At 35.2% G+C, this 16,839-nt stretch overlaps 1 protein-coding gene across 3 annotated transcripts; it reads left to right on the forward strand.

Moving 5' to 3' along the window:
* Positions 1–2,084: 2,084 nt before the first annotated feature.
* Positions 2,085–16,835, forward strand: klhl18 (kelch-like family member 18). 3 transcript variants are annotated; one of them, XR_015477563.1, is made up of 11 exons: positions 2,138–2,308; positions 6,063–6,193; positions 6,764–6,904; positions 8,135–8,333; positions 8,908–9,068; positions 9,782–9,918; positions 10,562–10,784; positions 10,898–11,002; positions 12,931–13,042; positions 14,296–15,012; positions 15,178–16,835. XR_015477563.1 is itself a non-coding variant. In NM_199830.1 (10 exon segments), coding segments are annotated over 10 exon segments (1,731 nt in total). In that variant the 5' UTR covers positions 2,085–2,173; the 3' UTR covers positions 14,683–14,726.
* The last annotated feature ends 4 nt before the right edge of the window (positions 16,836–16,839 follow it).

Below are 16,839 nucleotides of genomic sequence, written 5' to 3' on the forward strand. Positions count from 1 at the left end.
TTTAACATCAAGAATGAATCATGTGTGGCTGAGGAAAATGTGCTGGCCAGTTTGGTATTTAAATTTATAATTAAATGTCAAAGTTTTTAATTTAAAACTTTTACAGATTCCTTTATTTTTCCCCCCAATGATATATGATGTAATAAATGTGTATTTAATTTCTTCATTCTAAATCTTTAGGAAATGTTTTGGTACATCAAAAAGTGTGGTTAGGATAACCACCCAGCTGGCTAATCCAGCAAAGAAAATGTCACTGAAATGGAAATTTAAACCTCATAATTAAAAAGAAAATGAGGTGAAGAACTGCAAAAAGGTCTTTTTTTTAAAGCAAAAAGTACCACCCTTTTCACCAGGCTGGCTATGGACCTGATCATAGCCAAATTAGACACATAATGGTATGATGAAATGAACTGGAACAGTTAATGGTGTTCCTGGAGGTATTGAAGAAATTAAGAGTTTTACTGTAGATTTTACCAGCTTTTCACAACTAGCTTTTTGCTTTAGGCTGCTTTGACACAAATCACAATGAGGACATAGGAGTGATTGTCCCTGTAGTAGTCTGTCGGACATTTAAGGAAGTTTTTAAAGAAAGTTTTGTTTTCCATAGGTTGGCAAAAACATGATAGCCTGACAGTGGAAAACTCTACCTTTCTCTTATTGCTAAGCAGTCTGCTTAAGTGTGATTTATAGTTACAGTGCTCAGCATATATAAATAGACTTCTCACAAATCTCTCTTTTAAATTCATATTTTAATAGGAAGCTTTACAATATTATATCTGTGTAAATGCATTAGATTAGTCAGTAGCAAAGCCAAATCTGGGGATTATCTAACAAAATAACTTATGATAATGGTCTAAAAAGAAGTACACCTGAATTTATGTTATAAAAATATTAAATACAAATTTAAAAAGGAGGAAAAATCAAGAGAAGCAAAAGTAATAATAATAATAATCGAAAAAAAAATTAGTTTAAATTTTGCAGGTTGTAAATTATTTTGCAATATATATTTTTTATTTAATTGTATTATCTCTGAATTTCTAAATAATACTTGGCTACTAAAATATTATTTTAATAAATATATCTGTTTATTACATATGTTTTGTTTAAATGCACCAAAATACACTGCATATATTTACTGAGAAATGGATAAAAATATTCAATTTTAAAATGGAGTGTACTCTAATATGCTGAGCACTGTATATGTTATATATTTTATTAGAAATCATAACCTAATTTTTTTTTTAATTCTTCAAAAATAGACTTACATACAAATGTAATAATTTGACATTGATTCAACTGAGGGCGAAGTAGTGGCGCAGTGGTGTTGCCTCACAGCAAGAAGGTCGCTGGTTCGAACCTTGGCTCAGTTGGCGTTTCTGTGTGGAGTTTGAATGTTCTCCCTGCATTCGTGTGGGTTTCCTCCAGGTGCTCGGGTTTACCCCACAGTCCAAAGACCATAGCCAAAGACATGTGGTACAGGTGAATTGGGTAGGTTATATTGTCTGTAGTATGTGTGTGTGTGTGTGTATGTGTGGATGTTTCCCAGAGATGGGTTGTGGCTGGAAGGGCATCCGCTGCGTAAAAACCTGCTGGATAAGTTGGCGGTTCATTCTGCTGTTCATTCCTAACCCTAACCCAGATTAATAAAGGGACCCAAAGCCAACAAGAAAATTAATGATTCAACTGAATATGCATAAAAATGATCAAATAAAATTAATAAACAGAACTTATTTTTAAATAGAAATGACAATGACCTTGTATGAATAACAAAGAACTCCATTCTACAGTCTAAACTCTATAACTTAACAACTTTGCCTGAAAGCTTTTGCTCATAAAGAGACTGAACTGTCTTTATATGCCATATACATAACAGTGCATTATGAATTCAAGCAGTGTCTCACTGTCACATGGCTGTGAAGGACTGTCGTCTATTCTCACAGACAGACATCAAAAGCTCTGTCACGTGAACTGAACCCAACCTAAGCTGTGATGTAGCTCTGAATCACACGAATAAGACCAGGACGTCCACATAAATCAGATTTAAGAAGCATATATGACCCCTGGATGATAGAGAAGGGAACTGACACCGCCGGTGGAGGGCACTCAGTTATAATAATACAGCTCGAGCTACGGCGTCTCGATTTGGACAAAAAGTGTCGTTTCCAGTCCATCAATGACGATGGGTGACACGATATTTGAAGAATTAGAAGATTTGATGCATTTTTCTGTCGCCGATTTGCCCGCTCGTGGATATGCAGTGATGGAGGAGATCCGACGGCAAGGGAAACTGTGTGACGTTACGCTAAAAGTACTGTGCTTTTCTTTCTTTGGGCTAATTTGCTGCCTAAAATGCTAATCTAGTAGCACTGGGCTGTCAGCATGGGAGAGGCTACACTGCTAGTTAATATGTTTAGGTTGTCAGGTCGTTATCTTATGTGTCTTGTATATATCGCATGAAATGTATCGTTGTATATTTTATATTCGTTTCGAAAGCGAGCAATTATTATTCTGTTGTAATTTAGTTAGCATGTTCTGCTAACATCATCATCAACTGAATATGAGCTGTGTATTATAAAGTAGTACAGCACGGAAGAGGAACAGTACATCCTGATATGATTAAAATTTAACTATTTTGTCAAGCTGAGTTTAATACAAAACACCAGCATTAACAGGGCATGCAATACATTATAAGGTGCTTGATTTATTTTAAATATCCATTATATATTTCAATTTTTTAAATCTAAAACTTTTCCATGTTTTTTTTTTAGGTCTGGATATAATACTTTCAAATTCCCTCATTCTTTAATTTTTTGACAGGTCATTATTTTTTATTTTATTTGCTGGCAATGCAGTTCAAATGTAAATTGTCATTTTCATTTATACATATTTAGCTGTTTCTGCTCATTTTAAAGATTGTTTTGTTGTATTAATAGGTTTTGCTATTACATTTTTGAATAGTTTCACATACAGTTGACACCATTGTCAAACAATCCCCCTTCACACAGATTGATGCAAATGAATAAAGGTGTGCTGCCTGAGACTCCTAGTGGGCTCTGCTTTATTCACTAAACTGCAACCTGTACTCTTGTCAAGTTACAGTTTATTTCAATAAAGGCACAAACATCATTGTAAAAACTAAAATGTTTCTGGAGCCTTAGAGAAAAAATAAGTAGAACATAATCATTCAATTTAAATATTAAAGCACAAATATGCAAATATACATTCATTCATTCATTCATTCATTCATTTTCTTTTCGGCTTAGTCTCTTTTTTAATCTGCGGTTGCCACAGCGGAATGAAATGACAACTTATCCAGCATATGTTTTACGCAACGGATGGCCTTCCAGCTGCAACCCATCACTGGGAAATATCCATACACACTCATTTACACACATACACTACGGACAATTTAGCTTACCCAATTCACCTGTACCGCATGCCTTTGGACTTGGGGGGGAAAACCAGAGCACCCAGAGGAAACTCACTTGAAAATGGGGAGAACATGCAAACTCCACACAGAAATGCTAACTGACCCAGCCGAGGCTCAAACTAGCAACCTTCTTGCTGTGAGGCGATTGTGCTACTCGCTGCACCACCTTGACGCCCACAAATATACATCTCTGAAAACAATAAGAGACAAGAAAATTCACAATTTTGATTGATGTACCATTATACTTATGTCTATAGTTATTGTTTATTTGTGATTTATTTATTATAAACATCCATATCACCCTGCAGCCCAAGACTGGTTACTCACTGAAGCTAAGCAGGGCTGAGCCTGGTCAGTACCTGGATGGGAGACCACATGAGAAAGCTAGGTTGCTATTAGAAGTGGGGATAGTGAGGCCAGCAGGGGGCGCTCAACCTGTAGTCTGTGCGAGTCTTAATGCCCCAGTAAAGTGAAGGGGACACCATACTGTCAGTGAATGCCTTCTTTAAGATGAGATGTTAAACCAAAGTAATTAAAAATCCCGTGGCAAAAAGTAGGGGTATAACTTATGTCCTGGCCAAATTTGCTCCATTGGTCCTTACCCATCATGGCCTCCCAATTCTCCCCAGCCACCGAATTGGCTCTATCACCGTCTCTCCACTCCCCCATAGCTGGTGTGTGGTGAGCGGACTGGCCCTGTTGCCCTGTGTCTGCCATCGTATCAGCCAAGTGGATGCTGCACACTGGCGGTGGTGTGGAGAGATCCCACCTCATGATTGTGAAGTACTTTGGGTGTACACCATACATAGTAAATGCACTTTATAAATACACATTACCTTATTATAGTTTATTTATAGTTATAACATATAGATGGTATTAATTATTGAAACATAGGGCCAATAAATGATCGTATCAAATCGTTATAAAATGTATGTCGATAATGATGATAAACTCAGGACATTTTTACTTGATATTGATCAGTGCAAAGAATCTGTAATTGTGTTGATATTAGAGATATGCAGTCACTCAGTGTTGTTTAGCGAGCTCGATTCACTTTCCCACCAGTAGTATTACCTGTTAAACTGTTTTATTGATGAAATTTTTTTCCAATTTTATTTAAGTAAAACATTTATATTAAAATATTTCTGTAATTGTTTATTTTTAGAAAATGCATTAAGTATTTGTGTTTGTGTACTATGTGTTGTGTACTATGCATATTGTGTTTGTGTATATACAGTATGCTTACAGTTCTTCAGACGATTATATTTTATATTGTATAAATCATAAATATATAATAGAAAATTGGGATCTCTAAAAAAATCTAAGTAATGTGTAAACTGTTTTTGTTAATAAACAATACTTTTAAATGTTTTTAAATGAAGCGTCTAATCTTTGTGGCTTCAATCATTGTTGGGATACTCTTTTAAAGCTGGAAGCATTAACAACTTATATCGAAATGTATATCGTTATTAGTATATATGAAAAAAGAATTATTGAGATTGCCTTATTGCCATATCTCCCTGCCATATTGTAGCATGTTTTATATTACTGATGGCATTTCATCCAGATGTAAGAAATGTTGTGAATTAGAGCATTTCTTTCCCCTAAAATGTGCCGCTTTTATGTTCATATTCATTTTTTTAGACAACAAAATACCAATGTTTTACCTTAAAATGAAATAAAATTAAATATGTGGTATAACCCTGATTTCCAATAATGAAAACATTTGTTATTCTATGCATTTAACTCAAACCTATTCCTAATAACGGCAGTAAATCCATAAAAACTGCATTTTCAAATTTCAGATGGTCTCTCCTATATTTTCCCCCATATCTGTATACAAATATCATTATGAAAAAAAAAAAACGGTGTAAAAATAGAGAATGCTTGTTTCTGCATGATGTTTGTGAGTGGACATATCGTCACCTTGGAATTATAAGGTTCTGTCTGCGTTTTAAATGATTTTGAGATATTGAGCTTCAATTTTTTTGCATTCCATAGTAAACAATATGTGTGTAACATTTCTTATTTTAAATAAAAAGTCTTAATGTAAACAACTTCAAAATAAAAAACCCATAATAAAAATAAGTTGTCATTTAATAAGAATATGTCAATAACTCAATTTTGATTAAAAATGTCAGAGAGAACCTAATAATTCTAAGGTGGCGATATACTACCATGCTGGTGTCTAAAGCATCATCAGGAGAAGCTTGAGCTAATGAAACGTGCTCAGTCTCTGATCTGCCGCTTTGCTTTAACTGTTGCATCATCAGCCATTTATGTGGGTCACAGAAAGCAGTAATCCTCTTTATCTCCTTCACCTGACCTCCAGTGTTCATGTCTTAGCTGACAGACAGCTGGCTTATATAGTACATATACTCCATACACGCTAATTCTCATGCTGAGGATTATTGTATGCTTTTAGTAAACGAAGTTGTCCTAATGGCTCAACATTTCCACATTAGATCGGTCATTTATTAAAGCCGCTCTGTTAATTTTTGCCCTGGAATATTCTCATAGTTAACAATGTTTTAGAGAATGTTCTAAAATGTCTCTCTGTCAACATTGAACAGGACAATTGATGTGTTATGTATGTATATAATGATTTTAATCTCTCTCTCTCTGTATGCAGGTAGGAGAGCACAAGTTCAGTGCTCACAGAATAGTCCTCGCTGCTTCTATTCCGTATTTCCATGCCATGTTCACCAACGATATGGTGGAGTGCAAACAGGATGAGATCGTCATGCAGGGCATGGATCCCAGGTGAAGACACAATAGCTCATATAGACTAGGGCTGCACACTAATGAAAAAACTGACATTGCATTAGGTAATATTGGATATGAATAGAATTTTACAAAATTACCTTATTTAGACAGAATTCCTAATTTTATATTGATTGAAATAATTTGTAAGCGAGTGCAGCTGTATAAAAACGCTGTTTTGGGCTAATTTCTGGTTAATAATGTCAGAATTTACTGGTATTTTCAATGGTCTTTTCACGAAAAATTCCAGAACGTTCTTGCTTGTGTGAACATCGCTTTTTTTGAATTTACCAGTAAAGTCAGTCTGGTATTAGTACATATATACATATATTACATATAATATTTAATATTATTAATATAAATTATAATATTTATACAAATATTTAGCGGTATCACCATGTGAAAGGGGCTTGTGGCTCCTGGTTAACTATTGCAGATTCACACATTTCAATATCGATGCTGAAACAATATATTGTGCAGCCCTAATAAAGACTGTTGAAATATGTTGACAAGCTGTTTTGAGTGCTTTGTAAGTCTATACATGTAATTTCTGTTTTTACCTTTAAACAGTGCACTTGAGGCCCTTATAAACTTTGCCTACAACGGACACATAGCCATAGACCAACAGAACGTCCAGGCCCTCCTGATAGGAGCCAGTTTCTTGCAGCTTCAAAACGTCAAAGATGCCTGCTGCTCTTTTCTACAACAGAGGTACAGAATAATAACGATGTCTTCAAATTCATGAAACCATTTCAGGAGTCATCTTATGATCTAAACATATTGTATATCATATTTCGGAAGATTTTAGATTTGTATAAATTGGTAGATAAATTAAGTCCAAATTGAAATTGACTTGCAGAAAGACTTCAAATATGAAGTCAACACAGGTTTAAAGACAAAAAGCACCCATATCACAATGTATTTAAACGTTGCTTTTATTTGATTGTATTTCTGAAAGCACATCATACATTCATCCTATCAAAAACAAAAATCAATGTGTAATTCGGCCAAAATATTTAGAAATTTAAGCGGTTCATTCTGCTGTGGCGACCCCTGATAAATAAGGGGCTAAGCCAAAGGAAAATGAATGGATGAATGAATCTTTCAAAATATTTTAAAGTCTCATTACACAAATTATATATATTTTTAATGTGACTGGAAGAGATTTGTTAGTCTGTTCTTTCTAATCTTAAAACATCTCTTTTTTGAATTATTTGAGACAGCTGACAAAATTTAAAAGTTAAGTTTTTTGTTCCTTGCTTTAAATATCCAAGCATAAAACTTCATGGGAAATATTGGATATGTGTATGTGGAAGTATTTAGTGTAGTATTTTTTGTATTTGTAGGATTAAGATTTCATATCGTAGTCATTTACTCCCAGGGCCGTTTATATCGAAGTTGATATTCAGCTGCACCATGTTGGTGTTTCATAACATCTCATTTTTGTGAGGTGGGTCGTTAGCCTAATGCTCAACCTCCAACCTGGAGGACCAGGACATACACACATACACCATGGCTGATTTAGCTTACCCAATTCACCTTTAGCGCATCTTTTTTTAATCTGGGGTTGCCACAGCGGAATGAACTGACAACTTATCCAACATATGTTTTACGCAACGGATGGCCTTCCAGCTGCAACCCATCACTGGGAAACATCCATACACACTCATTTACACACATACACTACAGACAATTTAGCCTACCCAATTCACCTGTACCGCATGCCTTTGGACTTGTGGGGGAAACCAGAGCATCTGGAGGAAACCCACGTGAACACGGGGAGAACTATCATAGTCGCTTAAAATTTTGAAGTCTTGAAATCAGCTTCACAGCGGACACATTTAAATTGTAGTTTATCCATGTTAGTTGTGCAAAATTCTCGTTTTGTGATCAAGAGTCACTTTTTTACAGAGCATTTATTGATGTGCTGCTGATTTGCAGGTTGCATCCCAAGAATTGTCTCGGTGTGCGGCAGTTTGCTGAGACTATGATGTGTACCACACTATACGATGCAGCCAACAGCTTCGTTCACCAGCACTTTGTGGAGGTGTCTGTGTCTGAGGAGTTTCTGGCCCTTCGGCCGGAGGAGGTGCTTGAGCTGGTGGGCTGCGACGAGCTCAACGTCCAAGCAGAAGAGCAGGTCAGAGTCTTTGGACAAATTTAACATGGTCCAACACATCGTGATGAGACACACAGAGGGGCAAATGAACAAACAGAATGTCGCTAAATGAATGGATTTTGAACACATAATTTGGACCCTTTTCACAAGCCTGCTATGACACTTTTACAGCTCATCAGCATCCTAAATCCCTAAAGTTTTTAAATATTTAGATAAAAAAAAAACATGAACATATGTATTTATGTGTGAAGTATATCATCTCCGCTTCAAATTACAATAAACAAATTACCGCTTGTGCGAGGCGTTTCTAATGCAGCGTCTATGGGACGGACAGTAAATTTGACGTTGTTTCCTCTGGCTACCGTCATCAGTCTCACATGATTTCTTTCCTTCATCGTGGAGTTTTTCTTTTGTTATTTGAGCAAATAAGATTGTAAAAAAATAATTATTGTATTCTCCCGTTCACTGTGCCCTAAGTTTTCCCAACTATGACGACTTCTGCTGCTGAGAAACCCGAAAATGTGAAAAGGGTCTACTATATATCTGAGCATTACTATAAGATTAGAGTAATCTTGATCTTGTTTGTTGATTGTAGGTGTTTGAGGCAGTGTTGGCTTGGGTGCGACACGAACGTGATGATCGGGAGTCACGTTTACCGGAATTACTGTCTAAAATCAGACTACCTTTATGTCGGCCTCAGTTTCTGGCAGACCGAGTCCAGCAGGACGAGCTTGTACGCTGCTGCCACAAATGCAGGCAAGTTTCTTTCAGATAGCTTGCACCCCATAAATGAACCTTTTGGGAGAACATACACTGTTTTCAGTCAGATGTAACACCATGGCCACATACATTAGCAGATCTTGCCACAGCAGATAGGAACAAGCCATATTAAACTTAAAATCGAACATTTAATCATGGATATAAGCCACATTCCAAAATATTGACACCTGTACCTCTGTTTTATTAACTCAATCAACTGAGTTGTTTTATCCCAAAAACTCTAAATAAGCATCATGCTCTGAAAAGCAGCAACATGAACCAAATGAGATGCCATTGGGGTTGGTTTATTTAAAACCATCAATCATTAATTACGTTACAGTCTTTATATGGCTTATGTGACATTTACAGAAAATGTATTGTTTACCTTTAATACACAAAATGATTTCACATGATGTAGTGCATTTAATGTCTGTTAACATGTTTTTGATACAGTATCTCTTAAGATTCCATTGTAATTTAAAGCAAATAAGTCTCATCTGACTGTAAGTTGCATTTGTTTACATTACATCATGTGATTTTATGTAATTTCATCTAACTGTATTGGGAACAGAAAAGAAAAAATAAGTATAAAACAAGCAGAAATTATAGTGGCCTTCATTATGAACATATATTATGAAGCCTAAACTACATATTTTTGGAACGTGTCTGAAAATAATCCATGACCTTGTATTTACCTTCTGCTCTGACAGGGATCTTGTCGATGAGGCGAAAGATTACCATTTGATGCCGGAGCGACGGCCACATCTTCCAGCTTATAAGACCCGACAGAGATGTTGCACATCCATCGCTGGTTTAATCTATGCAGTTGGGGGTCTCAACAGTGCTGGTACAGTCAGATGCTCCTGCTTCACACAGTCACTTTGGTGCATTTTTAAACCTGTGGATCATTTGCTTTTAAATTGACACAAACTTAAGTTCTTCCAGTGGCAAATTCCTCCAATTGTAGGATTTTTTTATTGGTTAGTAGAACTGAATCTACTTGGCATTAATACGATGTGGGCTGTTTACCTCTTAGGATTTGGAACGGATTTTAGTTTTAGAGAAATACCACATGAGGGAATTAATTTAGCTCCAACTTCAGAGCAGGGTCTAATCTAGCACAATAGGAACTATAGTAATGTAAGTGTATGGTGATTGGGTGAATACGTGACCTTTTAAATGCAGAAAACCAGTTTACCTTTTATATAGTAAGTGTTCACCTGTTGTCCAAGTTATTTTTTTATGATATGTAGCACTAAAAATTGTCAGTTTATTGAATCTATGTTTAAATTGCCTACTGGGTAGTTCCTATAACTGAGTTCCTGTTACTTCCCAGTACAAAAGCCCTTAATGTTGCATTTACTTCTTGGTTCAAGGCAACATTTAAAAAAGTGCACTAAAACATGTCACTGTCAATACATTCTTGGAAACCTTCATGTGTTGATAACTGTTAAGTATTAGCTTTTACTGAGACGGTGTCTTTTGCACAGGTGACTCGTTGAATGTTGTGGAGGTGTTTGATCCTATTGGAAACTGCTGGGAGCGATGCCAGCCAATGAGCACAGCGCGCAGTCGTGTGGGCGTCGCAGTTGTGAATGGGCTACTTTATGCCATTGGTGGTTATGATGGTCAGTCGCGGCTGAGAACTGTGGAGGTTTACAACCCAGACACTGACACGTGGACTAAAGTCGCTAGCATGAACACTCAACGCAGGTATGAAACCCTTTGAAAAGCTGGTTAGCTATTTATTAAGAAATAATTGAAGGATTTGCAAATATTTGGATTTACATGTGATCTACATCTCTTATTTTTTTTTCCTGCATTAGTGCAATGGGAACTGTTGTAGTTGATGGCCATATATACGTCTGTGGTGGATACGATGGCAAATCCTCTCTGAATTCAGTTGAGTGCTATGCTCCAGAGACGGACAGGTAAGACATAACTTTAACATATAGAGAAAGACTAGATTAATGTAGGCCTCTCATTATCATGTATTTTGTTAATTGATTATTTTGGCAATTGACGGAATAGTAACGTTTGGGATGCTAATATTAAAAATAAACTTGGAGGAACTTTAAAGCACAATATTAAAATCAAATCCAAAGCCAGTTATATATATTTTGCTGAAAAGGCTCTGTTAATCCTAAATGATAAATATTAATGTATAAAGCTGTATAAAACACTTTTATACAAAAATACAGTTTTAATTAATTCAGTTAATTGTTTAAACCTTCCCTATACCACCCCCCTCCCACAAGTTTTATCTTGGCGATTGATGGAATAGTAAAATATGAGGTGACGACAATAAAAATAGATTCAGGAACACCTCCAATTATAGTTGTAAATATTAAGTTCAAAAGAGACTATCGTAGAATATTAAAATATTAATAATAATAATAATAATAGTCATTAATATACAAGCACTACTTTGTAATTGTGTAAATGCAGCCTGATATAGCGTGGGGCAGTTATGTCATTGATGAAACTGTTGTCTATATTATTTCATGTGTTGCTTTTAGGGCTGCAACAACAAATCGACTAAATCAATTAAAATCAATTACTAAAAGCGTTGGCATTGAATTTCATAATCCATTTGTTGTTTTGCGTGATGAGGAGATGTTTGAATATTGAAAAAACATTAGTTGAGCGTGGAGCGGAGTGAACGCACTCTGCCTCTGTCGTGCACTGATGTCAGCAGAATTATTAAAAAATCTTAAATCAAGACTAGACAAAAAGTGGCATGAGAAAATAAAGTAATGCTTAACTTCTGTTTGAGATTATATCTCATTGAGATTATTTTTCTTGCCCCATTGGCAAACATTTTTGCTTGTTTTAAGCAAACAATCACTTAAGTTTGAGGTGGGTTTTTTTCAGAATTCAAGACATAATTTCTTATGCTATTTCATGTGTCTAGTATGTAACTTAATTTAAGATTTTTTTTAGATATTTGGGTTGAAAACAAAACAAAACCACTAAGTTTTTTATTTTATTATTATAACAGCTCAGGGATGTTTAAGGACAATGTTTGTGCACTGTTTAAAGGTTTTAGTTCTGTTTTTGAATAAAGGGTGGGAAATGAATGCTTTTCTTTTTTTTATTATCCGATTCATCGAAAAAATAATCAACAGATTAATCGATTGTTAAAATAATCGTTAGTTGCAGCCCTAGTTGCTTTTAATTTTTTTTGCTTTTTATTTTATTTATTTTACTGCTTAATTACTTTGAATAAATGTGTTTTAATTGAATTTGTTAATGTGTAGATATTTAATATTATAAGTAAAAATGTTCAATAACAAAATAAATTACTCATTTTATTACTGGCTGATTACATTAATAATTACTGGAAGTAATGGTCATTTATTACATGTTTATGTTCATTATTTAATTAAAGTCCCCATGAACCGGAAGCTGAGACCATTATTATAATTTTTTTATATTGTGATGCAGTTCCTAGAGACTAGGATATGTTATCCACGCCCAATTCCTAAGATATACATAACCTGACAATTTTACTGAAAAGATTCAGATTCCAATTAAAGATTAGAAGAGAAACCATTTTTTTTCTTAAGGACACGCACAGATGAATTGTTCACCACAAAACTAGCAATGTGAGCTAACTAAATCATATGGTTAATTTTGATTTCATGGGGACTTTAATACACTAGTTGTTTAAAGATGTGTTCTCTATTGTCATGGATAATTCTTTTACTGATACTGTCCCGTGGCAACCTTATTACATCATCTGATTATTAGGCTAACTGATAACTTTGCATTTATCGTCGGTTAACAACTATTGTAACTTTTCTTGTAATTACACAATGTCTGATCTTAAGTGTGTTTTTTTTCCTTTTGTTACCAGATGGACGATAGTCACAGAAATGAGCGCAAGCCGCAGTGCTGCCGGTGTCACTGTATTTGAAGGCAGAATATATGTTTCAGGTGGTCATGATGGTCTTCAGATCTTCAACACGGTTAGTGAACATAATCATACAAATTTCCAGCATATCAATTCTAGATGCTTCCCAAATCTACAGTAGAAGTCAGAATCATTAGCTCTCCTGAATTATTTTTCCTTAATTTCTGTTTAACAAAGATGTTTTCCAACACATTTCTACACATAAGTTTTAATAACTCATCTCTGATAACTGATTTTTTTTTACTTTGCCATGACGACAGTAAATAATATTATATATATTAATTAATTAATAATAAATCAAATAATGATATTTGATATTTTTCAAGACACTTCTACACAGCTTAAAGTGACATTTAAAGGCTTAACTAGGTTAATTAGGCAAGTTAGGGTAATTAGGCAAACTATTGTATAATTATGGTTTGATTTGTAGACCAGTGGTTACCAAAGTAGGGGTCGCGGTACAATGACTGGGTCACTTGGTGATTTTCCAAAAGTCAAATAAATTTTATTAAACTATTAGAATCACAATATTTAAGCCATAACCCACAGAAGATAAAGATAGTAGTTTTTAATAGTAAAAAAAAACAACAACATGCAAAATAAAAAGCCATCAGTCTTTAAATTATTTCTTTTATATGATAGTTGTATTTACGTTAGATTAACAACACCGCAATAGCGTCAGCTACAGCAGATTTTATTGTGCCAGGTTGAACTTTCTAACACCTTTATTGCAATCAAATACATTAAAAATAAATACAGGCCACTGAACATTGAGGACGATCTCTGAGTGGCGGTCTCCAAAATTAAACCAAGAATAGACTTGTGCCGAAAACATTGTGCCAACAAGTCTTTTTTTAGGCGAGGTTAATATTATAATAAACAAATTAATGAATAACTATAAAAATGATGTGGTTGTAAGACTGTTGCATTTTTTTGTGTTGTCAATCTGCTCGTGTTTATATAGGCCTATTGTTGTGTGCACAACGTTTGTATATTTATAACCACCTCTGAGGAATTTGGGGGTCGTGAGTCACTTGCATTGTTATTTAAGGGTCATGGGGTAAAAAATGTTTAGGAACACCTGCTTTAGAGAATGGAAAATAAATATTGCTTACGAGGGCTAATAGTTAAAAACGGCTTTTATTCTAGCTGAAATAAAAAATAAGTCTCCGCTAGAAAAAATATTATAGGAAATACTGTGAAAAATTCCTTGCTCTGTTAAACAAGGAAAAATAAATCACACAAGAGCCAATCATTTTGACTTCAACTCTACATCACAGCCTTGTGGTTTCATGTTTCTTCCACTAGATGGAGTACTACAACCAGCATACAGCATCATGGCACCCTGTTGCTCCCATGATAAACAAGCGCTGTCGGCACGGCGCTGCAGCTCTGGGCAGCAACCTGTATGTAGCAGGAGGATATGACGGCTCTGCATTTCTCAGTGGAGCAGAAGTTTACAGCTCTGTAGCGGATCAGTGGAGCCACCTAGTGGCCATGAACACTCGCCGCAGCCGCATTTCTCTAGTGGCCAACTGCGGTCGACTCTACGCAGTGGGAGGTTATGACGGACAGTCCAATCTTAGCTCTTTGGAAATGTACGACCAGGAAACCAACCGCTGGACGTTTATGGCACCGATGGTTTGCCATGAAGGTGGGGTCGGGGTAGGTTGTATACCCTTACAGCCCGCCTAATGCCACAGTCTCCCTCAGCCTAAATGGACATTTTGATTATTATATATTAAAGAAAAAAAAAGGTTTTTGTACTGAGTGATCCAACAACCTGCATTCATGGTTCTTGGTTCTCATGTTTGCATCAGAGGTACTAATCATCAGGTTTTTGTACTGGGAAAAGCCTGAAGCAGATATGCCAGTACACCTTTAATGGTGACATAATCATGTTTGTTTGTTTTTTAATGACGACCAAATGTAGAATTCATTCATACATAAAAAGATTGAGAAGAACCAGGACACACTTTTGATAAAAAAAAAAAAAACACACACACTTTTGCACTGTTAATAGACGTGGGCCCGGTAAAGCAGTGTTTCCCAACCCTGTTCCTGGAGGCGCACCAACAGCACATATTTTGAGTGTCTCCCTTATCTGACCCATTCGCTTCAGGTTTTGTAGTCTCCTCTATTGTTCTGCTGAGTTGATGTGTAAAATGTGTACTGTTGGTGTGCCTTTAGGAACAGGGTTGGGAAACACTGAACAAAAGGGATAGTTCACCCTAAAAATTAGAATTTGGTTGTTTATTTAGCTTCTACATGTTTAACATATTTGAATTTAATCCAAAAGTAGATATTTTGAAGAATGTAGGAAACCATTAACTACTTTATTATTTGTTCTCTACTATGGAAGTTACTTCTGGTTTCTTTAAAAAAAAAAAAAAGAGTCTGAAAACACTTTTGTGTGAGTAAATAGTCAATTTAAATGGTGAATTGTCCCTTTAAAGCATCAAATGTCTGGGATTATCCATTTTATTCCTCTAAACTGGAAGCCAATAGAGATTTCTAGACAGGTGAAAGTTAACCACTGTTAACCCATGCCATAATTGGGAGAGTCTAATCAAGTAGGTATGATTTAGTAAGGCTAAAGCTGTTTTTAATTCTATTTTATCATGTACTAATCATTTGATCTGGGATATCGCTCATAATGAATGCTGCTGTTTTGCAGAACATTATGAAAACTATCGTGGGCGACTGCGCTCTTATGTGTCTGTGCAAAACATCTGCTAGATGTGCCATGAATTTCCACTTTACACGGGACTGTACTTTGATTTCATCACATTAATAACTTGAATCTTTGTTGTTGTTGTTGTTGAAAGAAACGGTTTAATGTGTTGATCTTTTGGGATTACCGATCACCAGCTCTGTATACTGGATGGATGGGATGTGATGTACCCATCTAATCCGAACTCTTTTCACCTTTTCTTGTTCATTTTTATCTGAGAATTAGCACAAATACCAAAAAGAGCGAAAGCCTTCAGGATTATTTACTATAGTATCATCACATTCTCTTATAGAAGTATGAATGTTGGAGATTTAAAGGGGTTGCTCACCCAAAAATGAAAAATCTGCCATCATTTACGCACCTTTGACTCGTTCCAAACTAACTTGTTTTAGTTCTGTTGAACACTAAGATATTTAGAAGAATGTTGGAAACCGGTAACCATTGACTTTCATAATATTTTTTTTTTTTCCAACATGAGTAAATGATGACAGAATGTTCATTTTTGGGTGAACTATCCCTTTAGATAAAAGTTCGCCCATGCTTTTGTGCAAAAATAGTACAAATAATGTTTTATAACTGTATAGACATATGCGTTTCCAACTGCTTGTAATTAAAACAAACACACACACACACACATCTGAAATTAGAATTACCGACTGTGAATTTTTAACACGGTTTATACTTTTCTTCTCATATTACTAATACTGCATTTCTCTGCTGATTTGATGATTTATTTTGTATTCACTTTTAATCGTGATGCAGTATTTCTACTTTTAATTTATTAATAGCTGTAACTTGTCCTCTTTTTATAGCATTGCACATAGTTTATAAATCACATAAATGAGAATCAAGTTTACGTTTTACAGATATCTAATATATATATGGATCACATCTCTGTATGTGTTTGAATATATTCCTCGGCTACCTCCGATTGAGTTGGGAGAGCTCAACAGGGACACATATCGAGTTGGATGACCCTGTTGCCTTTTAAAACATTTCCATGCAACCTGAAGGAACTTTACGGCATTAACTGAGATCTTTTCTGTGTGGGACTAAAACATTCTTTTTTTTCACTTAATTCCTAAATGTCTTAAATAAACATTGATTTTATGGACACG

The sequence above is a fragment of the Danio rerio genome, chromosome 2, assembly GCF_052040795.2.
Source record: "Danio rerio strain M-AB ecotype USA chromosome 2, GRCz13ab, whole genome shotgun sequence".
Classification (NCBI taxonomy): domain Eukaryota; kingdom Metazoa; phylum Chordata; class Actinopteri; order Cypriniformes; family Danionidae; genus Danio; species Danio rerio.